General features: G+C 41.5%; 1 protein-coding gene across 1 annotated transcript in view; it reads left to right on the plus strand.

Annotated features, from left to right (window-relative positions):
• The window catches only part of Ccdc192 (coiled-coil domain containing 192), a 202,746-nt gene that overhangs the window by 49,364 nt on the left and 127,588 nt on the right, over positions 1-25,794 (plus strand). The window contains exons 4-5 of the mRNA XM_059246205.1: positions 7,042-7,173; positions 9,061-9,117. Of these exons, the coding sequence (XP_059102188.1) occupies positions 7,042-7,173; positions 9,061-9,117 (189 nt within the window). The remainder of the gene's footprint in view (positions 1-7,041; positions 7,174-9,060; positions 9,118-25,794) is intronic.

Here is a 25,794-nt window from a genome sequence, read left to right on the forward strand (position 1 = left end):
TGAAATAGCTCACAGGCTCATAACAGGAAGTTCTGCCTTACCCTCTATTTTATCTAATAATCATGTGACCACCCAAACTCTCTTGGCTATTGTTTGCAGACAGTACCTTTTCTTTCACCTTTAACCTGTTGGAGTATCAAGTCAGTCCATTGAAGGCAGCATATTGTTTGATTGCATTTCATGTTTCTTTTTAGTCTTTTTCTTTTAATTAGAAGGTTGAATCCACTTATACTTAAAGTATTATGAGTAATGAAATATGCATTGCAGTTACTTTGTTTCTTATGTATTTTATGACTTTTTGTGCTTTATGTCTATGTTTCATATTTTCTAGTGAACCATTTGATTCTCTCTTATAGTCTGTTATTCTCTTATACATGTATATATGTTATATATATATATATATATATATATATATATATATATATTCCCCCAAAATATGTGTGTTAGTCCACTTGATAGCATCCCATAGGCCTCTAGGATTTTCTGTCCTTCTTTCTGTCCCTCCTGCCAGATGACCCCAGTGCCCTATTACATACAACTACCATGGAATGCAGGTTCTCCACCCACAGAATTCCCATGTAAAATCCTCAATCTCTAATTTTGTGGTATTTGGAGGTACAGCCTTTGTGATACAATTAGGTTTAGATGAAAGGCCATCAGAGTGATGTCCCGATGGTGGCATGACTACTCCTATAAGAGGAGGAAGAGACAAGAACTCTCTCCGTCTTACCATGTGGGGCTATAGCAAAGAGACGTCAGAAGGAAGAAAGCCTTCACCACTGAATAAACTGGGACTTTGATCTTAGACTTCACAACAGTGAAATAGAAATGCCTAAGTCACTCAAGCCGCAGTATGTGCTACCATAATCTAAAGAATGACTGACAGAAACTGATATCATGAAATAAGAGAGTGGGCCAGGCCAACGGCTCAGTGGGTGAAAGTGTCACCAAGCCCGATGATTCTACGTTCATTCCCTAGAACTCCCATGGTGGAGGAAGAGAGGCGAACTCTACTGGTCACCTTCTAAGCTCCACATGCATGCTGTGGTGGTTTGGAAAAAAAAAAAAATGGCCCCCACAGGGAGTGGTACTATTAGGAACTCTGGATTTGTTGGAGTAGGTGTGGCCTTGTAGGAGGAAGTGTGTCACTGTAGAGGCAGGCTTTGAGGTCTCACATATGCTCAAGCAATGCCCGTGTCTCAGACCCCTTCCTGTGGCCTACAAGATGTAGGACTCTCAGCTCCTTCTCCAGTACCATTTCTGCTTACATGCTGCCATGTCCCACTATGATGATAATGTAGCTAGAGTTTTCCTGCCTTGCCTACAGTCAGGACAAATTTCTGTCACCAGCCAGTCCCACAGCCACTCAGACCCAACCAAGTAAACATACAGAGACTTATATTGCTTACAAACTGTATGGCCGTGGCAGGCTTCTTGCTAACTGTTCTTATAGCTTAAATTAATCCATTTCCATAAATCTATACCTTGCCACGTGGCTCATGGCTTACCAGCATCTTCACATGCTGCTTGTCATGGTGGTGGCTGGCAGTGTCTCTCCTTGCCTTTCTGTTCCAATTCTCCTCTCTGTTAGTCCCGCCTATACTTCCTGCCTGGCCACTGGCCAATCAGTGTTTTATTTATTGACCAATCAGAGCAATTTAACATACAGACCATCCCACAGCATGATAACGGACCTTAAACCTCTGAACTGTAAGCAAGCCACCCCATTAAATGTTTGTAAGAGTTGCTGTGGTCATAGTGTCTCCTCCTATCAACAGAAACCCTAACCAAAACACTCACATCCAGACATAAACAAAAGGAAATTTTAAAATGTTATTTATTTATTTTTACTTTATGTATATGGGTGTTTTGCCTGTATGCATATCTGTGCACCTCATAGATGTAGTGCCCATGGAGTGCAAAAGAATGTGTGAGATCCCCTGGAGTTATGGACAGGTGTGAGTTGCCATATGAGTGTTTAGAATTGAACCTGGGTCATCTAGATGAGCAGCCAGTGCTTTTAATCCTTGAGCCATCTCTCTAGCTCCTAATAATGTTTTTAAAAAATGTGATACTGTTGTAACAGGTACCTAAAATGTAGAAATGATTTGGAGCTTGGTGATGGGTAGAGGCTTGGAAATCTTTAGGGAAATGCTTAATGAGTAGATATTGGGAGGGCATAGATCAGGGACTGAGAGCTTGCCTGGTGTACACTAGACTCAGTTAGATCCCTAGAACTTGGGGGATGTAGTTATTACTGTGAAATGACTACTAAAGGTAATCTGGTGAGAACTGGGAGAGAAAAGCAGAGAACTAGAGAGAAAGCTTCCATCTTCTCAGAGAACACAAATCATGTGAATATTAACAGGGATTCTAACAAGGTCACAGAAGAAAAAGATGAACATGGTATTTACAGTGAAGGAAAGATGATCCTGGCTGAACTGTGTCCACAGCCTGTTGTGAGAAATGCAAAACATGTTGGTGATGAAACTGGATATTTGGCTGAAAAGAATTCTAAGTATTGAAGGAGCAGATAACAAGATAAGCAAATTGAAAAAAATAATTGTCAAGCAAATAACAGAAATTTCTTGGCTTATTTACGTTGCAGAGGATGCCAAGGGTATTTACCATGGAGCTGTCTTTTAAGGAGATAGTTGTGAGTGTGAGCCGCAGACCTACTACTCAGCACCTTCAATAGGAACACTAAGAATTTCAGCTATAAGAGATGTCAATGAGATGAAGGGAGGGTCTCTGGTTTCCTAGATTCTACAGAAGATAATTCAGCTATGCACATGTAAATATGTTATCCTTAGTCTCAATGAGCTGAACAAGCCATGGTGGTGGGGTCATCTGAAACTATGGAGGTGCAAGCCAGCATGGCAGAATCCTAGGAAAAGACTCATGTGGCAGAATTCTGGAAGTCTGGCTCCTATGTAGCAGAGCCCTAGAGATGAAACTTCCACTCAGCAGAGTCCTTGGTGGGATGATCCACACTGTGCCGGGCCACAAAGGATCAAATGTTGCCCAACAGAACCACAACACATCAGAGGATGATTCTCAAGCCTTACAGGCTCAAAGAATTCATTTTTCCTTCCTTATGTCTCCTTTGTGGAATGGGAATGTATATCTTACGCCTATTTGATCACTATATTTTGGAAGCATATGAATTGTGTGGTTTCCCAGCTGGAAAATAATGTTACCTCTAGATGAACTGTTTTGCTAATATGTGATTTAGAGAATATTTTGATGAAACTTTCACTTTAAAGTTGAAGGTTGTGCAAGCTAAGACTTTGGGGGCTGTTGAGAACAGATGCATTTGTATATAAGCACAACATGAATTTGAGGAGGGCTAGATGTGAAATGCTAAAGACTGAACATGTCCTGACTGCATATGATGAGGTCTTAATCCTTTGGAAAATAATTAGGTCTAGAAATAATCTTGAAGCTAAAGTATCTAGAGTGACATGATTTTCTTATAGGAAATAGAAGAGACTAGAGTGAGCCACTTACATAGTCTCATTTATAGTATTCTTTGTTTGAAACATGTAGACTGTGGTAGATGTTGTTAAGCCCATCTGAGTTGTTATGCCCATCTGAGTAGACTGTGGTAGATGTTGCTATGCCCATCTGAGTTGATAAAGAGAGCTCTCTTCTGGCTTTCTGATTCTTCCATCTTCTAGCTTATACTGTGTCTTCCTAGTGGATTTTCACTAAAGCAACTCTTGAATTGCTTGGCTCTCTTTTATAATCTTTTTGCTATTTCTTATTTGCTTACACGTTATTCTCTTAATTTTCTTTACTGATGTTTTGTCCATGGTTTTGTTTGGTTGTTTGTTTGGTTGTGTTCTTACTTCTGAACACATTTAAGATAATAAGTTTTTGTTGTTGTTGATGAGAAAGTCTAGAATTCATTCTCTAGGTTTCCATGAATGATTCTTGTTAAGAAATGACTTCTTTGTTTTCCCTAAAAAAAAAAGTCATATTGTATTTTGAAGGATGGTAGTTTTATTGAGAACTAGACATGCTAACTACTGAGATATAGAAATTCTAAATGTCAGATCCTATTTGGTGATATCACTCCTTGAAGATAGTTGTCCATTTAGTTAGTGATTTTTTTTTTGTACCAATTTTGCAAAGACTAGATTTCTTGTCATATGTAGTCACTGGAGTCCTTTTTATTATTTGTGTAGTTAGCCAGTGATGATAGAGATTTATTTGGATATTGATATTTTTCTTCATCAAAGACTTTTCTAGAACCAGAAAGTTTTCTTCTGAACTCTAAAATACTTCAGTGATTTATTCTGATGATTTTTGCCAACTCAGGTGTTATTTGTATCAAGATTAATTCCTGGAGCCTATTACTTCAATATGACTTTAAAATGTATCAATACCTTTTTTTGACTATCAAAATGGTACACTGGGTATAGTTTATATTTGACTTCTCATGTGCCTGGCCTGCCTGTTGTTTGTAGGATGGCTACAATGTGGTTATATCTGGTAGATAAGAGAACATTCCAAATCAAAGTTCAACCTATTTGAAACTCAATCTACTGCCTGTAAAATGGGAATAACAATGACACAAACTTCTTGAGGAATTAAATTGAAATGCTGGAATAAGTTAAAAATAAAAGGTTTTTGCAGAATGTCTGCTGTGCTGTATAGCAATCCTGTAATAAATGTGAAAAATTATTGGTATAGTTATTCATTATTTATTCATCTGTACAGTTCCGTCTTGTGTCATAGTTACTTTTAAACTGTCTACCTTTCTAGTTAAAATGTGAATGTTTTTTTGAAGGTAAGAATAATATTTTCATTTTTCAATCTTCTATTTCTTACATATAAACAAAAAACAAACTTATTTCTGCAACAAATGAATAAATAAATAGTTGTTGAGAAGGAATAAAGACTCTCTAAACAACAGAAGACAGATTAACAAGAAAAGCAATCAAGTAATGACAAGATATTTTATAGATCAGACAGGATATGAAAACAAAATGTACCCAACTGAGAGAAAATAATTCCATAAATAAAAGTTTTCTCTAATAATGTCAAGAAATTAACAAACCAAATATAATTTGGTGAGAGAGAGAGAGAGAGAGAGAGAGAGAGAGAGAGAGAGAGAGAGAGAGAGAGATCTCAGAGATCATTATGGAAAAATGGACAGAAAGAATATAAGGGCCAGTGGCAGTGAGACTACAAGGAAGCCATGTCTTCTAGATACAATAAGGAAGTCGCACAAATGAACTCACAACAGTTCCAATAACATGAACAAAACATGCCCAAGCTCAAGCCAGATGAAATCCCAGCATGGTGGAGATGGGGCAAGAAATCCCACCCCTAACTAAGGACCTAGCTTCTGGGAGAGGGAAAATTAGTTGTTCTTAAGGGTGTGGCCCATACATAGTATGTCCAGCAAGCTCCATTGGAAGGCCACATCCCCAAAAGTATAAAGGCAATACTAATTGGACTTGATGGGTATCTTATAAGATAATGAATGAGGACACAAAATTGGTTCTGGTATAGAATTGGGGGTGGATCTAGGAGGAGATGGGGAGGGAATGAATAAGATTAAAATCCAGTGTTAGAGATTCCCAAAGAATAAAAAAAAAAATACTCTTACAACTCCAATGAGTACTCACTGTGGTTAGAGGGGGCAGAAGAATAATGAGAATAATAATAGTCAGTACTTGATATGTTACAGCTATCCTTCTGAGTGTTGCTCTTTTATAAACGCACATCATTTTCAAACCCTGTGTATTAAGTAACATTCTTTTCTTCCTCTGCTCAGTGTAAAAGGAAATGAAGCCCAGAGAGGCTGAGCACGTTGCCCCAATCACTTAGTAAAGCTGAGGTTTTGCCTCAGAGTCCACATGATGAGCTATTCTTCTCTAGTAAGATAGAAGTAGGTTCGGGGAAGCCAGACAACATTCCCAAGCCACCTTGTGCCCAAGACTTGACTGTGCTAGTGGCCATAAAAGCACATTGGGCCTCCCCAAGCACTTCGAAAGGAAAGGTACCACCAATAGTTCTTGCAATGTGCATTTCCTTTGGTCCTGAGTATACATACCCCTGGTGGACTCACAGCACATAACACAGTGGCTGTATTGAGTGCCAACTAACGGACTTGTTACATGAATGATTGTATAGATAGACTAGGAGAGTCAGTATGTGGTGTAAGGTATGCTAGCATTTGCTTTCAGATTGCCTTCTTCATATGGTGAACTATTTAAAAACACTTGTTTTCAAGACACAAAAAGAGTATCTTTTGCAGTAACATCCAGGATAACGTGAAAGACATACTCAGAGGTGATCTATGGTTCTGAGATCACCAGGGAGTTACAGTGAACATGCAATTCCCCAAACTTTCCTGTGACCCTCGAGTGCTGCTGAGTTTCAGAGAGAGAGTGCAATGAGCCATCTGAGAGAAAGGAAGAGCTAGTCAGGGGCTCTCCAAGGGACTAGGGCCACCGCACCACCCTCCTTCAAAAGGGATCCGAATAGCAGAACCATCACAAAGGGATATTTTGATTGTGACTTCCACAGATCTGGCTTTAATCCAAGTTTAAACTGAGACATTTAACTTCCAATGTTCCCCTCTGCCTCCAACACTGTTGTTCTTTTGGTAAATAGTGAAGGGAGTGAGAACCCACACACTCTGTGGAGAGCTGTAAACTCCCAAGCATTAAGTTTCAAGAACTATGTGTGACCACAAGATGGGGTTCAGAGGCAGCTGTGCCAACCATGGAACCCCAGAACACAGAGGAGGAGGTGAGTGCTGAGACCTTGACAAACAGAAATGTCTCTCCTTATTGGGACTGCGTTCTTACCTCTCTTATCCATCTCAGAAATAATGAAATTATATCTCAACAATATTTCCTTCTCTCCCTCATCATTTGTCATGTGTAGAGAATGTTGCAGAAGCTCTTTACCAAAAGGCTTAACAGACATTAGTAGAAGATAATGCATTCTTAAATTGACATTTTAGAAGAAGCCTTTGAAGCACCTCTGAATTCCGTGTCCTCACAGAAAATGTGTCTTTAGCTTGCAGCCTCCGAAGAAGCAAAATCCCAACTGCTTGACAGAGTTGCCAAGCTGGAGGAAAGGCTGGAGGCTGCGAACCAGAGGAATGCTAGCAGAGTGTCCTACGAAAACATGGTTCTTGAGAAAGACAAGGTTCGTGGAGGAAAGGTCATGTTTTAAGAGTTACTTAACCGCATGTGACAAGTCTGTAAGCCATTGCCGGGTTGAAAGTCCCCATTTAATGGGCTGGGCCTGTCACTCAGCAGTAATGAAACAGGCATTTAGGAGCTGTTTTTACTAAAAGTGTTGACTCATCCTTATGGCCCACAGGTAAGAAAAAGCATAAGGGAAATTGGACACCTGTCTTCTTCACTCTGTGTCTGTTTCTGGCCGAGGGCACAGAGATAAGTCGTTGTCTAAACCTACGGTCACCTAGGATTCTAGAAGACCAAACCCTGGGAGGAAAAGGCACCTCCACCCCCTCTATCCCTCACCCACCCCCACCCCCACAAGATGAGGGCGATTGTCCACAATGGTAAGGCTGCATTCTAAAGTTAACAGCTTGATGTAGTAGAGGACTGCTGTGCAGGACAGATACAGCCGAAAATGATGGGCCCGTGCTGTTTGGATCACATCTTGACACGCAGCGCTTTACTGTGCAGAATTCTTGCCTTCTAGTTTCACATCAGTGCTCCAGAAATTGGGCTTGGGGTCACTGGACCCCTATATTTATTCCTCTTCCTAATGTGGTCATACTACACAAATATCTCCTTTCTTTTGCCTTTCCCAGTATTTCTCTAAATTGGTTTATTGGGATAGAGGCCCAGGCCTAGTTTGTTGGGAGTGCCAGAGCCCAACTCTTTAACCTAAAATCACTGGTAATAGTAGAGATTTGCTTAGAATGTACAAGGGCCTGGGTTCAATCCTTAGCATTCCAAAACAAAAAATAAGTTAATATTTGAGTTAATGGAGGTGAATACAACACTTTATTTTTCTAATGAACATTCAAAGATTAATTTTTTCATTACATTTTTAAGCTTTTTTTTCTTTTGATGATGTACCCTTTTGGGAAATATTAGCCTCATAGTCTATGTATTTTGTACATGGTGTCAGCCATACACATATTTCTTGGTTTTCAGGATTGGACCTGATGAAAGACTCATTTCTATATAGTAAAACAATGGTTCTTAAAATTTGACATATTATCTTAGTAAGGATGACGAAACACCATGGCCAAAAGCAAGTTGGGGAGGAAAGAATTTATTTGGCTTAAACTTCAGCACGGCTGTTCATTATTGAAGGAAGTCAGGACAGGAACTCAAACAGTGGGATCCTAAAGGCAGGAGTCAACACAGAGGCCGTGGAGGAGTATTGCTTACTGGCTTGCTCCCATGACTTTCTCAAGCTGTGTATAGAACCCATAACCACCAGCCTGGGGATGGCACTATCCACAATGGGGCTGGGTCCTACTTCATCAATCATGAGTTAAGAAAATGGTTGACAGTCAGATCTTGTGGAAACATTTCTCATTTGTGGGTCCCTCCTTTCAAATGACTCTAGCTCATGTCAAGTTGACACAAAACTCTCCAGCACACATATTTTTAATTTAAGTGATAGATCTCTGAAAAATTAAGTGTGTATCATTATGTAAATTTGACTTTTGTTCAATTCATAGAGTTTGTGTATATTTATGGATTTTTTTGTAAATGTCCGTGTGCACATACACAGGTGCACACACACACACACACACACACACACACACACACACACACACAAACACATTAGCATTAACCTCATCACCTCAAGCTATCATCTGCCCCCTCCCACTTCGACCATTTCCTAATATTTAACGTATTTTGTACTTTGCCCTCAGGCTTTCTCATAGACAGAGAAATTCTCTCTCTGGTACTGATTTCCTCAACACCTAGCTAGGATCATAATGCTGCCAGTCGGCAGATGGAGAACAGGCACATATTTACTTGTGGGATACTTGGACTATAAAGAATCAGACACTTGCTCTCTAAACCTTCTCCTTTCCAGTGCATCGAGAAGCTGCAAGTTGAAGTAAAAGCCTCCCAAGAGAAGCTTACAGCCCATGTAAGTGTTTTTCTTCTTCTTCTTCTGTTTTTTTCTATCCCATGATTCATACCAACTGTAATCCTGAAAATGAACAGGAATTTGTCAGAAGTCATAAATGAGGTTTATCCACTGTACAACAAACCATAAAGTTAAAAAAAAACAGTATTTTTACAACTTCTCCATAAGTAAAGCTCATGTTCTTGAAGATGCTAAAAATGAAAAAAAAATGTGCTCTTATATATGGTCAGATGGTACAACCAGTCTATGTTGACGGCGCATCTGCAAAGCACTAAATGTAGAGAAGGATGCCAGGAAAGTCAGGGAAGAGACTGAAGTGGCGTTTAGTGGTTACTGACACATAGAACTTCGATCTGAGGCAGAGATCCTGAAACTTTAGTTCATGCAAAAAAAAAAAAAAAAAAAAAAAAAAAAAGCCCCTGCAAAGTTTCAAAAGGCAAGCTGCCCAGAGATCTGTTGGCTGGGTGCTTAGGCCCCGGGGGATTGTAGAAGCCATTCCCAACCCTTAAGTCAGTCTGAGTAGCACACTTTATGTGCACTCATTTACCCCAGTCTTGTGATATTTGGGAAAATAACCCTAAATCACAGTGCATCATGGATGTCCATTTGTCCCTGTAGCATCTTTGATGAAGACCTCATGAATGTCTGGGGCATGTTCATTTGCACATTAGCCTGTCTATGAGCACCAATAGGCAGGATAGCCTTGTGTATTAGTGTCTGTAAACCTGTCACCTAGCTACTCCTGAGACTATGAATGACCCTGACACCGTAAGCATGTCCCCAAAGCTGGTTGTCATCCTTCTGGTCATCTCCATCTGGGCTGCGTGGGCTAATCTTGATAAAGGATGCTGGCCAGTCATGTCAAACGGCCACCCTCAATAGCACTAGTTCCTCAGAGCCGCTCAGAATGCAAGCAGAAAAGACTGTAAAATAATGCATCCTCGTGACCGCCCACCGACTATGTGAGGTGAGCTGACCTTGGAAAATCTTTTTAATTGTCCCATCTTTTTGTGCTGAAGGAAAACAAACAAACAAACAAACAAACAAACAAACAAACAAACAAAACCCAACCTTATGTATCAGGACAGATCTTTTAATCCCTAAACCCAGTCTTTTCCTTACCTCAGCTACTCATTTGACCAGTACTGAAAATGGCTCATGTCTACACGTGCAGCTTCGTGACCTGTTCTAGCAGAAGTCTGTCACACTAGCTCAGCATCCTGTTGCCAATGTTTCGCCACTGGCCTGCCCTAGGGTGCCAGCTAATGACTGTGGTGGGAGGAAAGCTCCATACTTACTCTGTTACCTCCATCTCTGTGCATGGAGGAAGGCAGGTGTATTTCCCAAGATTCTGATGCTATCTTCCAGCATCTCCTCAGGACAGGCTGATTTTAAAGCTCCATGTCACTGGTGCCTTGGGGGAAATCCCTGTGGTACCTACTTGTGTCTCCTGACTGTAGAGTGTCTGCCTCCACCATGCTGCTGTTGTCTCAGGCTCATCTGAACTGGTGGGTTTTTTTTGTATAGGGTTTCTAGATTTTTCTAAAGTAATTGTCCAATAGCTAGAATTCAACATACCAGTTCATATTCATCAAGGATTTTCTTTTAATTCATTAGGAAAGTTTAAATGAAAACTGTTAATAATAGTATTTATTGAGTTGGACATGTGTCTTCCTATCATATCAGTTTTAAATTCTGATATAACCTAACAAGCTGGGCATTATTTCTCAGGTTAAAAGACTGAATCTTAAAGAGGTTCGATTGCTTTTCATACTTGGAAATTCATGATTTTGCCATCACAACTGAGTGTCGTTCCAAATTCCTTTCTCTGCATGCTCTCTGAGGTGTCAAAGGTCATCGAGAGCGCTGCTACCAACATCACTATCTCTTCCATGCCCTGGAAGTGAATCATCCCTTTGCCGCTCTTCAACTCCCACTTCTATGCAGATAAACAACCATTTCCAACTCCTTTGAGCTCTTTCTGTCTTAGTCATCCTGTGACTATAACCCCTAAGTGTTTTTAATGTGCGTTTCTTAAAACATTATCCCTGGAGAAAAACCTTCAGTGAGATGCTGCTGCCTACTCAGAAGAGAAAGGAAAAAAAATGTGCGTGTTGGGTGGGCGGGGCAGGGAGCACAGAGGGCTGGAAACAAAGCAAAGAGAATGTATTTCCTTTGGAAATTATCCTTGTATAGCCGGTCTCCTGAAGTGTTCATCCATCAGTACTATTTTAAAGTACACAGATCTGGAGACTGCTGACAGCTAGCATCAGACTGGAGCAGTGTTTTCCTAACTGTGACCTCGCATCATGCTGCTATCTCAGGATCAGATTTGCCATCTTCTTCGTCTGTATCTTGAATACATCCCTCTGTTACACTCCCCAGTCATGGTGGCTAGTATACACTATTAGATTATTCTAGAGACCACCTAAACAGCAGTCTTAAAACCCTAACCTTCTCCACCTCCACCCTCATTTAGTTAGCTGTGGGGTTCTGGGTCTACATCTATGTTACCTGACTTCCACACCTCTGGCCTCATTATCCCACCACCTCTCTACCTTTTTCTGACCATTGTAGAGTTTAGTTATTGCAAATGGTCCCAAATAATTAGCATATGAAAATTTAGAGCCTTCTACTGTCCCTCTCTGGTCACAAAGCAGCCGATTTGTTTTAGCTGCACCAGGTTTGGTTGGCTGAGAAGAGAAAGGATAAAATCTATGTATAAATATTTTAAGTGAGGGCTGCGTGCATAGCTCAGAGTGCCTGAAGCATGAGGTTTAAGCCACAGTGTAAAAGGGGGTAGAGAGACAGAGGAAAGGAAAAGAAAGGAAAAAAGGAAGAACGGGGAAGGGAAAGGAAGGGTGAATGATTTAAACTGGGTGTAGAAAACAAAACTAGATGGAAGAGACTCTGGCAATGAGAAGAGATAAGGGGCTTAAGAAACTAAGATTATAATAACAGAACTTTGTAGACAGAGTGAAGGCTTCTCTGGGAGAAAAACTGAAATATCTTCAGATTTCTGAGGACTCTGAAGATTAGGAAATAAATAATAGGGAGAGATAAGGAAGAGTTTTTCTGTGTTGTTGACTTCAGATTCTTTAGTTATTTGATAGTCCTATCAAAAACTAGATTTCCTATTGTACTATAACTTCCTTAAATACACACTCATTAACCATTGTGCTGGGCACTTTTATGTCAACTTAACACAAGCTAAAGTCATCCAAGAGGAGGGAACCTTAATTGAGAAAATGCCTTCATAAAATCTGGCTATTGGCAAGCCTGTAGGGCATTTTCTTAATCAGTGGTTGTTGGGGGAGGACCCAGCCTACTGTGGGTGAACCATTCCTTGGCTGGTGGTCCTAAGTTGTGTAAGAAAGCAGACTGAGCAAGCCATGAGGAGCAAGCCAGTAGGCAGCACTCCTCCATGGCCTCCGCATTAACTCCTGCCTCCAGGTTTCTGCCCTGTTTGAGTTCCTATCCTGACTTCTTTAGATGGTCAACAGCAATGTGGAGCCAAATAACCTTTTCTTCCCCAAGTTGCTTGTTGTCATGGTGTTTCATTATAGAAATAGTAACTCTAAGACAACCACCTAATGGTTTTCCAGTTTCCCGAAGATCATCCTGGATGATGCTTGCAAACACAGCTCCTAACCCTCTCTCATCTCTTCTCCTTTACTCATTTCAGTTTCTGACTGACCCTACTAATAAAACGAAACTTCCATTTTTGCTTATATTTACAGTACCAAATGATGTTGGAGAGTGTCGGCAATGGGGACTTGGGCAACAAGCTGTCAGTCATTGGCATTTCACAATCTATAGCACAGGGAAGGCATCACTCAGACCATGCATAGCCTTATGTGAACCCCTTTCCTACTGCATCTCCATTACGTACCTGTGACCCTCCCCGTAAGTGTGCCATACTGTTTTGTCTCTAGGAACTTTGCTTATTATTCCTTTGCACATGGCATACCCATCTGCACTATTTAGTTTGCCATATTTTTCTCACTCTTGATCAAGATAGCTATTTTTAGGAAGTTTTCTCTTACCCAGAAGTCATCTATCTTTTGTTGGTATGTTTTCATATTTCTGTGTTCTTCTTTTCACTCACTCCTTCATGGCACTGTAACCCCATGATGGAATAGCCTCATGTGGCCAGCCTTTTCTCCAAACCTGGATTCTTGGCAAGCAGAGCCCAGGCCTATCATCACGTCTCCCTCAGTGTCTCCTCAGTGCCTTGTGCAAATTTTAATGAAATGGCTTAAGGGGAAGAGAGGAAGACAAGAGGAGGGATGGTGGGAAGAAAGACAAACTATCATATATGTTCTCTCATGCATTAGAGTGTAGATTTGGCTGCATGTGTATACTTACATGAGAAGTGAAGACAGAAGGGGGACTACCTCAAGGGGGAGGAAGAACACCAGCAAGAGGGAAGGAAGAGCACTAGAGGGGGACTGAGCATGCACAATGACATTAGTGTGAAAATGTCACTATAAAATCCATTATTTTATATTCTCATTTAAAAACCAGTAAATCAAGAAATGATACCATCAAACAAAAGTGAAATTTACTTTATTTACAGACACACATTTTATGCTTCCAGGCAAACAATTTGTGGAGAAAATTATATTCCTTAAAGGTACCAGTTATGTAAGTTCAGCCTGAGGCCAGCACAGTCAGGATATAACGTGTATTGGTCACTTTTCCATTGGTGAGCTAAAACACCACAAGCAAGGAAACTTAAAAAGTTTATTTGAGCTTATGGTTCCAGAGGGCTAAGAGTCCATGACGGCAGAGGGGAGGCGTGGCGACTAGGGCAGGCATGGTGGCAGTATCAGAAGCTAAGATTAACATCTTCAGCAGCAAGCACAAATCAGGGAAACAAACTAAAAATGGCAGGATCATTAAAACTCTCAAAACTCGCCCCCAGTGACATATTTCGTCCAGCAAGGCCGTGTCTCCTTAACCTACCCAAACAATGCCACCATCTGGAGACCAAGTATTTAAATGCCTAGGACTATGGGGGACATTTATCATTCAAACCACCACAAAATGCAAAGGAGAAAAGGAAATAATATCCTGTTGTGGAAGTGCGAATTAAAAACAAAAACAAACAAACAAAAATAGTTACGATAAATTCCTACTACAGGTAAAGAAATATTTCTAATGAGTGATCTCAATATGAACAATAACTTATTGTCTGGACTTATTAACAACAGTCATAAAGATCCCAAAAGGTGAATTAAATTTTTGTATAATTAAATTGACACCTACGAAGTAGAAAATGATACAAGCCCTAACATTTCTGTGTTACCACTTGCTAATATTTTGAAGATTAAAATCTTATGCCACTAACTTTACTGTTCCTAGAGACAGCTTATATTTTAAAATGTTTTTAAAGATTAAATTTTTTCCCCAGCGCACATGTGAGAACCCAGACTGGGCCACCCACAGAACTAAGCTGCCTTAGCTAAATTTTTTCACTTTCTATTCCATGGTTACTTAACTGCTTAGAGACCTACACAAGCTAAAACAAATACTTGAAGTGAATGTTTATAGTCACTTGAAGACAATTTAAGTTATAATGGCTTGAATTAAGACTAGATATCTTAAGAGAAAAAAAAAACCTTTAAAAATGAATGCCATCCAAGTGGCTGGATCCATTTCTTGTTGAGCTTTAGTATTTGAAGGTATAGTACTTTGTCTGTCTGCCTAATTCAGCATTAATGACCTTAATGTGTACAATAGCTCATGAGTCTTCAACCCCACTATACCCTCATCCCAGTGGCCTTCTTGTCTCTTGGCATCTAGTTATCTATAAAACCTACTCAGGACTCAAAATTCTGTTAATCTTCAATGGAGTTCTTTCAAAGTGGAAATCTGAATAATTGGACAGTAGGCATTCAAGTGTTCCTGCTTTTATAGCATCGTGTATGTCTAAAATACTTCAGCATAAGCCTGTGAAAACTGTTGCAATGAAGAAATCCTTCAAACGAACCATGTAGCCTTCTTCAATCTGTAAGATAGGTGATTGTGTGCTGAAACCAGAATCTCATAAGCCAGGTTCATAGGATGCTCACAGAGTCAGCAGCTGAGGCTAGGGGACCCAGCACGTGGGCAGGATCACCCTCGGAACTCCTGAAAGTTTTTCCTGGGAGTTTAGTTTAACTTCTTTCTCTAAAGAAAGGTTTTTGGCGTTTTAAACATTCTAAATTAAAGCTCCACGAATGCTCCAGTTCAGTTCATGAGTAGTTTCTTCCTGCCCTGAAGCTCTAGCCCATCTGCTGATTGCTCTTTCCCCATGTGGTTCACTTTCTTGGGGTTGTTTTTCTTTGCTCTTAAACATCCATGAACACACTTCCCTAGTAATACCTAGACTCCCTTTATTATTGTTGTTGTTGTTATTTTGTTTTGTTTTGTTTTTCGAGACAGGGTTTCTTTGTGTAGTTTTGGTGCCTTTCCTGGATCTCACTCTGTAGACCAGGCTGACCTCCAACTCACAGAGATCTGCCTTCCTCTGCCTCCCGAGTGCTGGGATTAAAGGCGTGCACCACCACAGCCCGGCTCTAGATTCCCTTTACAGTTGAGTCTTTCTCACTGTGTGCAGTCTTGGGAAACCTGTCATTCAAGGTATTCCATTAGCTTCTAACTTGAGATGAACTGACCTGCTAAGCTGCCAGGAATCTTCATGTTGATTCAGGTGAAACAGGAGAAGATACCAGTGGGTGTGTTCTGACGGTGGTACAGGGCCCTATGTCAAAGTAGTGGATACTACCTGGACTTAAACTGTTCTTAGACCTTTCTCCTGAACCAGGTTCCTGTTGCTTTTAAGAGCCCCCAGGAAGTCTCCCAACTCCCTCAAGCACGATCTCATTTTGTTTGATTTTGTCAGAGTCAGAATAAATCAGCTGAGACAGAGAATCATATTGCTTACATTAACTCAGTGATTTTCAAAGTGTGGCCCTTGAGTTAGACGGATTAGTGTCACACTGGGAGTTGTTCAAGAAACATATTTTGAGGTTCCCTATTCCATATCCTGATTCAGAAGTGGAATCCGGCGGTGTAAGGTTTTGAAAGTACCCCAGGTAGTTCTGATGCTGATAACCTTGATCCAAGGAGCCACTGCTATGGTCAGCCAGGGTCAGCCAGATTTTTCCATTCTCACCAGCATTGTCCTTGAGCTACACAGCACTGACGCTCCCACCACTGGGAATCTTCCCCAGGCCTGACTCCTAACACGGCACCAGGATTGCAGTGCAGCTCAGCACAAGATACACATTCGTTCAGGTGATGAACTAAAAAAGGCATGATCTTCCTGCCCCTCCTCTGCACCCCACACTTCTGCTGCCTCTTGAATCATCGCTACATTCCTGAAGCTTGTCATGACTAATTCTGCCGTCATGTGACAGTAATGAATACTTTGGAGTCACTAACAGTACGGTTTCCTAGTGCTTCTACCCACATTATGTCATGTCTTTTTCACAACAATCCTGGGAGGTATTTCTCCTCCATCAGATAAGGAAAGCGAGAACCAAAGATGCTAAGGCTCCCTGCTCACAAAGACTCCACTGTAGCTGTTCTGAGTCTAGGGTACCTATTTCTAAGATTGGTCTCATTCCAGTTCAGAACTTTTGCTGCATTTAGACCAAAGCATGCATCCTGCCTATGACAATAAATTACTGCTTATGATGTCTACACACTTTATGTATTCTTTAGATCCTGTGGTGGAATTAACCAGTCTGAGAGAATTGGGCAGATGTCTCTTGGAGTGTCTTAACTGGAGACAATGAGGGATGATAAAATTCCTTTCCAACAGAGCATTTTTAGGCCATTTTTAAAGAGCTATATATATTTAACCTAATGGAAAATTCCTCAGCAGCTATTTATGGGCAGAACCACATAATACTGCCAGTTTGCACCTAGGATAAATCTAGGAAATAGTGCAGCATGTGTTGGTTGTATTATAATTATTCCTCACTTGGCTTTCCTTGGCTCGATTGTCTATACTGCATCATAATTTAGCCACCCATTTTAACCATTGTATGTTCGTCCATGGCTTGTCTTCATTACACTTGATTTGGAGAATTTGAAAATTGGGTACTAGTAGAGGTTTTCCAGCTGGTGCATGCTGTAGCCAAAGACTTCAGGGGGCTTGGAAAGGAAGGGAGTGTGAACTGTTGCCCTACACACCATCATCTCCTGACACTCTCCCCATGTCAGCTGACAGCCAGTGGTTGGAGGAGTTGGAATTCACTAAGGATTACCCCTGGGTTCAGAATGAGCCTTTCCTCTACTCCCTTCTTGTCCCTTTTCTACCCTTCCTAACTCTTCAGGAAAAAGCTGACTCCTCTTTCGAGTCTTTCCTTCTGGCCACTAGCTGAGTTCTCTGGATTCTAGAGCATGGCTATAGTCACAAGTTAGATTTAGTGTGAACTTCAAAACAACAATGATCAATAAACAAGGCTTTCTGTTTTATAGTAAATTATCCAGGAAAGAATAAAAATATGTATTATTCTATCCCATTTTCAAAAGGAAAGAAACAAATATTTGTATTTAATCTGACATAGCCTGATACTTTATGAGTATTCAGTTTCAACTGCTCTCTTGATATAATTTTATAGTTATTAAATATGAACTACAATGTTTAACTATATTTACTCATTTATTCTCTAATTTTCCCAAAAGATTTGAGATGACTCATAAGAGCATTTGTGAAACAGCTGTTCTTTAAAAGTCCATAAATAATAATAATTGGAACCATATATTAAATGGCCACATCATAGAAAAGTAGAATATGTGTGGGTAAGTCATAGTTTATCACATAGTATATTTGTAACAAAAAATATGGATCGGATATTTCACGTAGCCAAAGTCAAGACAAAGAAAATGGTTCCACAAGCAATTCTTACTGTGTTGGGTAGGAGAAGATATTATCATTTATTTTCTAGTAAGATAGTTCTGAAATGAGTTTGTGGGAACTATCCTACAGACAATAGTGAAAGGCTCATTAGAAAAACAAAAAGAACCCATGAACAGTAACAGATCAGCAGATATATTAATAGTAATGGATTTTGAATGGCTGCTCCTGCAATTTCCATCAACAGAAAGCAAGCTCACAACATGTGGATAAAGTTCTTTCTCTACTGTAATTATAGTGTAGCTGCTTTGTGTATGATTTTAATCCATAACCATTTGTGATAATCCACCAGGCAAGTTTTCCTGCAGTCAAATCCCAAGCAAATAATGTACAAGATGGAAGACAGCCAGAAAAAGTTATATTCATCGAGAAGGTGCCTGACTTATACAAAAAAGGGAATAAAGCCAGGCAGACAGGTTATCCAATTTTTCAGAAGATGAAAATCCAGCTCTCTGCGCGAAGTCTCCTCATTTCTATGTGTTAGCAACTATTTCAAAGTAGAACTGTGTGTGTGGTAAGCAAAGCCTACATACAGGTGAACTAGATGGCAGCTGTATCTCAGATTTTAAATCTAGGCAGGGACTTTAGTACATCTGCTCTATTGCTTGAAAGGTTATCTTCTGAAGAGCAAGAGTATGTGGTGCTTGTAGCTGAGGGGAGTCAGTGTATTTTATCACGGTCTTTTCGGGCACTAATTTGTTGGTTTGGATAATGGTAGCTGTCATAACCAACTGATCCTAGAATTTCAGCACCTGGACACGATAGGAGTTTGCTTTTCTTGTCCATTGTCATACATGTCCGTGTCCATGGTCAGATGTCACTACTCAGTGGTAGACTGAAGGATCCTCCTTCCACTTGCAGGATCCAAGGTCACTTTGGGGTCTTCTCTGTTCCAGACAGTCAGGTCTAACATCTGCTTAGACACTCCTGGAAGTGGCACTGCTCACCTCTGCTTATAGCCCAATGGTTAGAACTCAGTCCTAAGGCACAGTGACTAAGGAATTCTGGGAAAGATGATCTGGCAGCGGACCAGGAAGAAGGTGATGTGAGACATGTCAATGAGCACCTGTCCCGTTAGCATTTAAGTCGTTCTCTGAAGCACAATTTACAGTTCTTCACATCTTTGGCTCCAGGATAAAGTGCATTAAAATTGTATTACTATTATTAAACCAAGTAAGAATTAAGATTGAAATTTATGCAATAAATACCGTACAATCAAGAGCTATGTGTGAGACTATATACAATATCTCCAAATATCTTACATATTGATAACCAAGGGAAAGGAATGTCGAATGCCATTTTTGCATTTGTGTGTGTGTGTGTGTGTGTGTGTGTGTGTGTGTGTGTGTGTGTGTATGCAAGTGTGTGCAGGAGCACACATGAGTGTGAAAGCCAAGAGGTTGGTGTCAGATTATTCTCTAGCCTGTTTTTTGAGACAGGGTCTCCATCTGAACCTGAGGCTCACTGATAACAGCCAGACTCTCTGGCTGACCAGTGCGCTCCGGGAATCCTCCTGCCTCTGCCTCCCTAGTGCTGGGATGACGGGTGTGCACCCCTGCACTCAGCTCTTTTGCACGGGAGCTGCGGACTGAATTCTGGCTGCCATGCTTGTGTGGCAGACACTTTACCAACTGAACTACCTCTCCAGTCCTTCTTTTTCATGTTCAGGATGAGATAAAATTCAGCTCAGCCCCTCTATTAGCTGAAAGTTTGGTCTCAGTCACTTAGTTAGAAGAATGCTCCTCTCTCTTCCAAAGGGTTTTACCATCCCAGAGTTGAAGCCACTGACTTTGAGTCAGTTGTGTCTGCCACGGCCTGTGCTCCATGCTTCTTCCTATAAACCTATCCAAAGACTTGTGACTTTCGTTGTTGTTCAGTGGTAAATTTTATCAGGTTCAGGAGTGCCTCTGGTCTGTACACAGCACTATGTCCAATCTTTCTAGACATATGTTCCAATTAGGTCTTGTACTCAAAGCTCCTATGTACAGGGAACCTGTGCATTTTAAGAGCTGCTAGTACCTAATTCTCTGTTGTGTTTGAACCCTTTAAGTTGTCTGTGTACTTTTTCTTCACAGCTTCTCTCCCTTCTGCACATAGGGTACTTTTGGGGTTTTGTAGACATGAGACTCTGACATCTCAACCAAAGGCTTGCAGACAGTCAAAAGTCCATCAGCACACTGAAGTTCCTTTCCTTGATTCTTCACCTGCAAGTTGGTGTTTTCAGGTTGCCCTTTCTTGAAGCTTCAGAGGTTTCTCCAAATGTCATATACTTGGTAGTAACTCTAACAAGCTTAGGTAGTTGAGTAGACACAACATCTCTAGCTTATCTTGTTGCTAAATGTGAGGACATATGAAATTACCAATTATAATAAAATCCGAACTGTTAGTTTTAGCTAGCAGAACTGAAATCGACAAATCCTTAGTCAATTTAGCCATCTCCATGATAGGTCTATCATCCCTTGGCCTAGGAGAGGCAGCTTCTACAAGAGAAGTGTTTATTATCAATAAGTGCATATTACCAATTAGTGCTTAACACCAATAGCTGTGATGCCTAATAGTCATTGGCAGTGTCTGGAAACAAGAGAGGAGAGTATAATGCTTTCCCTCATGCTGCTCACATACTTCGTACGGTCTTAGTCCACCCCAGTTAACTAAGTACTTTCTGAAATTATTTATTATCACCCTGTGTGCATGTGCATGCTGTTTGTGTGAGTGTGCATGTGCTACAACCCATACTGTGCGTGCAGAGGCCAGAGAGCAGCATTTTGACATTGGTCTTTCTTCTACCTTTATGTGGGTTCTGGGGCTCAAACTCAGACCCTCAAGCCGGCACAGCAAGTGCTTTCCTGATGAGCTGTCTCCCCACACGTTGTTTTTTAAATGTTACACCATCAATTCCACTTTATATAACAGTTTCCCCCTCTGAGCATTCAAAGCAAACTGTTAGAGTCTAAAGCCCAGCTCTTCTGTTCACCAACTGGGAGTCTTTGAGTAGGCACCTACTCTGGGGGCTTAATTTTCTCACCGCAAAGTGGGGCTATTTATTGAATATATATCACTTATAGATGTGGCCTGATGGTTAAATAAGTTACTTGACAGAAGCCCAGATCAGTGTATGCAAAAGAGGTATAAATCTTACACGAAGATATACTGAAAACAAAGAACAAAAATAACAACAGAAACAACCACCACACTAACCCACCGACGACGACGACAACCATGAAAACAACCAGTAAATATTCCCTAACTTGTTCAGTGGTATGCTTTAACGAAGTCTTTGTGAACATCTGCATTGTGAACATCTGCATACTGGAACCCACTTTAGTGGGATTAAATGAGAAGAGAGGAGTGAAGGGATTACCCTAGCACCTGCTTGGGACACAGCCAACACTTGTCATTACTGGCACTGCCTCTGCTGTGATGTGACTCTTCACCACTCACAATATGTGCTTTGACATGACCAAGCACTTTATAAACATTTATTTTTCAGTATCAGATTCTATTACATGGAGTTTGGCTCTTAATTACTTCACTGTTTTCAAAATAAATCATGTCCCTGTGTTGAGCTCAAGCAATTACTCATTCTCTGTGCGCATGAGGGGATCGTGTAGGAGGCAGCTCCCTGCCTGCCAGAGCGGGCACAGAGCAGGAATTAGCTGGGCACTTCTGCTCACCTTCACTTGAGTGAGAATACACTCACTGATTGTGTTCGGCAGTTGCCAGCGCCGCCACGGGGAATGGAAAACTACTGCTGAGGTGGTTCCCAACTGGGAAAGATCATCTTTGATCCTCAGGGAGGGGCGGTTCGGAACACTCCATTCCTTCCTACTCTGCCTTCCCAGCCACTGCTTTCTCAGCCCCCTGGAGAATGTCATCCAACCTGTTTCTCTCCAATTCTTCCTTGACCCCAATAAACAGCTGTCCCAACTGGGAATGTTGATGACGTATATTCCTTGAGCCCAGTGCTAAATGACTGCAGCTAACTTTGCCAAATTTTCTCTAACCTCCACGGTGAGGCATTCCTGTCTGGAGACATCTGAGTGTGATAAAAGCGTCACCAGTAATTTCAGTTCCTAAAGGACTCAAACCGACACTTTTTAGTCTCCACGCTCAAATTCTCAGGCAGCAATTCCAGAGTGTAAGTGACCACCATCTACAGCCAAGAGACCTCAGAATGGTTGGGAATTCATTCCTTTTTAAAAGTAAATTTTAATACCTAAACACCATAGAGAATGTCAATCCCTCATTTTGCCTGGTGCAACAGGAACACGCTTCTAATTTTAAATACTAATTTAAGCCACTGCTTAAGTGCAGATGTTTATTATTTTTAGTGTTTCTAATATAAATAGGTCTATCTGTTGTCCAATCTCTTCCCTGGGTTTTATGTGCCATAAAGCCTGATGTAAAGCTCACTGCAGGACTGGAGGGAAGGGGAAGGGGGCTGGGAGAGTTCTCTTGACCCTTTCTAAAGAAAGGATTTACTGTAAGCTTGGAATCTATAACAAAAATTTGCAATCATATAAGTCAATGATGCTAAACTGACTGGTCTGAGCCGATGTGATTTCTCAAATGAGGATAACCAGGTGAAGTAATAGACATGAGTTGTGTTCAGATTAAAGGAAAACTCCCACAGCATCTCCATGTCTTTTCCACTCTTCACTAAGTCTGGCAACAGTGTGGAAAGAACTAAGGGGAACTTGAACTTCTCCTGGAAAAGACACATGCAAATCACAGCATTCCAGGAAAAGGCAAAAGGAATGTGAACCCCAAAGAAATGGTTATTAATGGTTCATGCTTCAGCCATTTCTGCTGATCCTAACAAGACAGCTTCTCCTCCGGCTTCAGGCTTAGTGGGTGCTGGGAGCTTTGACTGGGAACTGTTATTGTCTGTCCTCTTGAAGAACCGTTTAAGAGGAAGGATTAGGAGGGGGAGCAGGGAGGAGGCCAGACTGATCAAAAGCGGCTGAGCAGGCTGCAGGCATAGGGGAGAATGCAGAGCACATGAAGATGGGTGTGGGAGCAGGAACAAAGCAAACAGTCAGGCCAGAAGTTCAGCCTCGGGAACAGAGAATAGCAGTGTTTTTCAGCTCTGCGAGTTTGCTAATGAGAACACAGCTAGATGTTTACAGGAGGCATTGAAAACAAGTTATGTCCAGTTGAAGCCCAGGGGGATGTTTCCCCCTCAACACCCTTCCAGGTGTGTTCCACACCTATCCCCAGAGACGGGGCTCAGGAGGTAGCCCGAGTAATTAGGAGCTCTGCCGCAGTAACCCTTGCAGGTCTGCGGTGTTCCGTGTTGTGAATTCACCTTACATTGGTCAATTGGAATTGTCAGATTGAGGAGGATTTCAGCCTGAACCGGCAGGATAAATGCTTGTGAACAAGTAATCGTTAGGTCCTGCTATTGCTCAAAGTTAGTTGGATGGAGACTCAGTAATATTTTGGAGGAGAGTCCTAATGTTTCGACAGAACTGTGTAGCCTGGGGAGTGAAGTTTGCCCTTCAGACATAGACTTTAGGGCACAAATTTAGACTCCAGAATAGCCTCCCCACAAATCGGTCCCTTACCCGCCAGCCTCAATCTGACACCTTTGGGAATTTGTGTCATTGAAACCGTGACCTCCTCAGCTGCCCCTCAGCTCCCATGCACCTGTGTCATCTCAGACATTGTTGATGGCTAATAATCGCTTTCAGAAGTTTCTTTCAGAACAGCAATTATTTTCTTCTTAAGATTTCTTAGTTTCCTTTTCAAGACTGGGTGTTGTGGGAAATTTCTGACCTTAAAATGTGATTCTCTGCATCCCTTGGGGATCAGTGTAACAGTGGGAGCTCTCCCTGTAAGCAGTAACCAGGTTTAGCCTTCCAGACTGCTCAGCAATGGGACTCCAGGCTCCATTTCTCATAGGCCCAGCCATGTGTGTGGTATGCATACCTACTGTGTATACTGGAACTTCTGTGCAAGTTGGCTTTTAGTATATAATAGAAAGAATAAAATAACACCGACGCTGTTTTCTGTGGCCCAGCATGTATGGGAGCAAATTAAATTGAAGCCAGAAGAGGTGAAACGGCAGAGCATCAGGTGAACCCCTGCCTCTCTCCTGCCAGACTGTGTTTACAGTAAAGTGATTGTAGAGATTGACAGCCTGGTATCTTGAGGCTGGTCTATAGAGTGGCTACTTAATGATAGAGTGGGTAGGTAGAAGATGATGAGGTTTAATACAATATCTGTAAACTCATGGGGATTTCCTGCATGGAATTTACCCCTGATATCCCAGAGCCTGTCTCCATATAGGAATATCCAGATTGATCATGTGAATCTAAGGATATTCTTTAAACAGGGAAGTATGAAAAAGATAATTTGTCTAAATCACCGTTTGAATGTATGCTATCTCAGCTGTTCTTTTCAATGTACAGTGTGTCGGGGTTGGGGAAGCAGCTCAGTGAGTAAGACTGCTTGCTCTGAAAGTATGAGGACCCGAGTTCAAATCCCCAGGACTCACATAAAAAGCTGAGCATGACTGCACGTGCCTGTAACCCCAGCATGGTGGGTGGGGTGAAAGGCACAGAGACAGACAGACAGACCTCAAGCCCTCACGGACCAGCCTACCTACATGAAAAGCTGAGATTTTTGTTAGTGAGAGATCCTGCCTTAAGGAAATGAGGCAGAGAGTGAGAGAAGGCACCGAGGGTCTTACTCTGGCCTGTGTATGTGCACAGGTGGGCACGCTTACCCGCATCTTCACATGCAGACGACACACCTACAACAAGTACACACACACACACACACACACACACCAAAAATTACCTCTCTATATAAAGTATAAAGATGGCAGACACATTTCTATCTCTAAGACATCTGCACACACATGTTGTGTATGAACTCACACAGGCGCACACACATACACATAAATAAAAGCAATACATTCTAAGAAAGAAAGAAATGCATCACAATATGGGGAAATATTTTATCACTAGTGTTAAATATCACAAAGAGTCCAAGTTGAATTAGTGAAAGGTTTTACTTTTTATGACCAAAATTGTAGAGAAAAGGCACTTACGGGAAGTGGGATTGTACTACAAAACAGACAGCGATTGGACAGGCCACTGAAGCTGACATGCAGATTTGAAACACTCATATTTAACAATGAGCATCGATGGGCTTTGGAGGTTGGTCATGGTCCCATTTACAGAAATATATGGTCTATGTAAGCAGAATCGGTGTTAGTGGAGGTCGCCGACAACTCCCAGACCCTCCAGGAAGCATTAGACCAGTGCTAGAAACAAGCTGGGAAGCAGAGTCAAATCACAACAGAGGTTTCCCACCAGAGCCTCCCACTGCTGCCCAGTTCCAACTGGCATCTCTGCTTCAGGGGCTGGAAGCCTTCCCTAGCTCCTAGGCTTCCAAATCAGGGCTTTCTCCTGTGAGTGCAATGCTCACAGCAGCTGTGTGATCTCAGTCCTGGCATGGGGGCCACTGACTGGGACTGCAGACTTGCTCTGAGGGACAAGGGGTGCAGGCCCTTCTTTAGAAGGTGCAGTCTCATGAGGTGGGGAACTCCTAAGCTTAGGGAAAGTGTCTAAGGCTAATTGACTGGCAAATACCTCCATGACACCAAACTGGCTCATCAGCAGGATCACTTGTGCCCAAGAGTTTGGTTGGGACTAGCCTGAGCAACATGGCGAAGACATCTCTTAAGGAAAATAAACCTGTTCTTGCCATCACGTAGATGACACAGGTGAACATTAAAAAACACCGCCTTGCAG

This window comes from Peromyscus eremicus, chromosome 19 (assembly GCF_949786415.1).
Source record: "Peromyscus eremicus chromosome 19, PerEre_H2_v1, whole genome shotgun sequence".
Lineage (NCBI taxonomy): Eukaryota > Metazoa > Chordata > Mammalia > Rodentia > Cricetidae > Peromyscus > Peromyscus eremicus.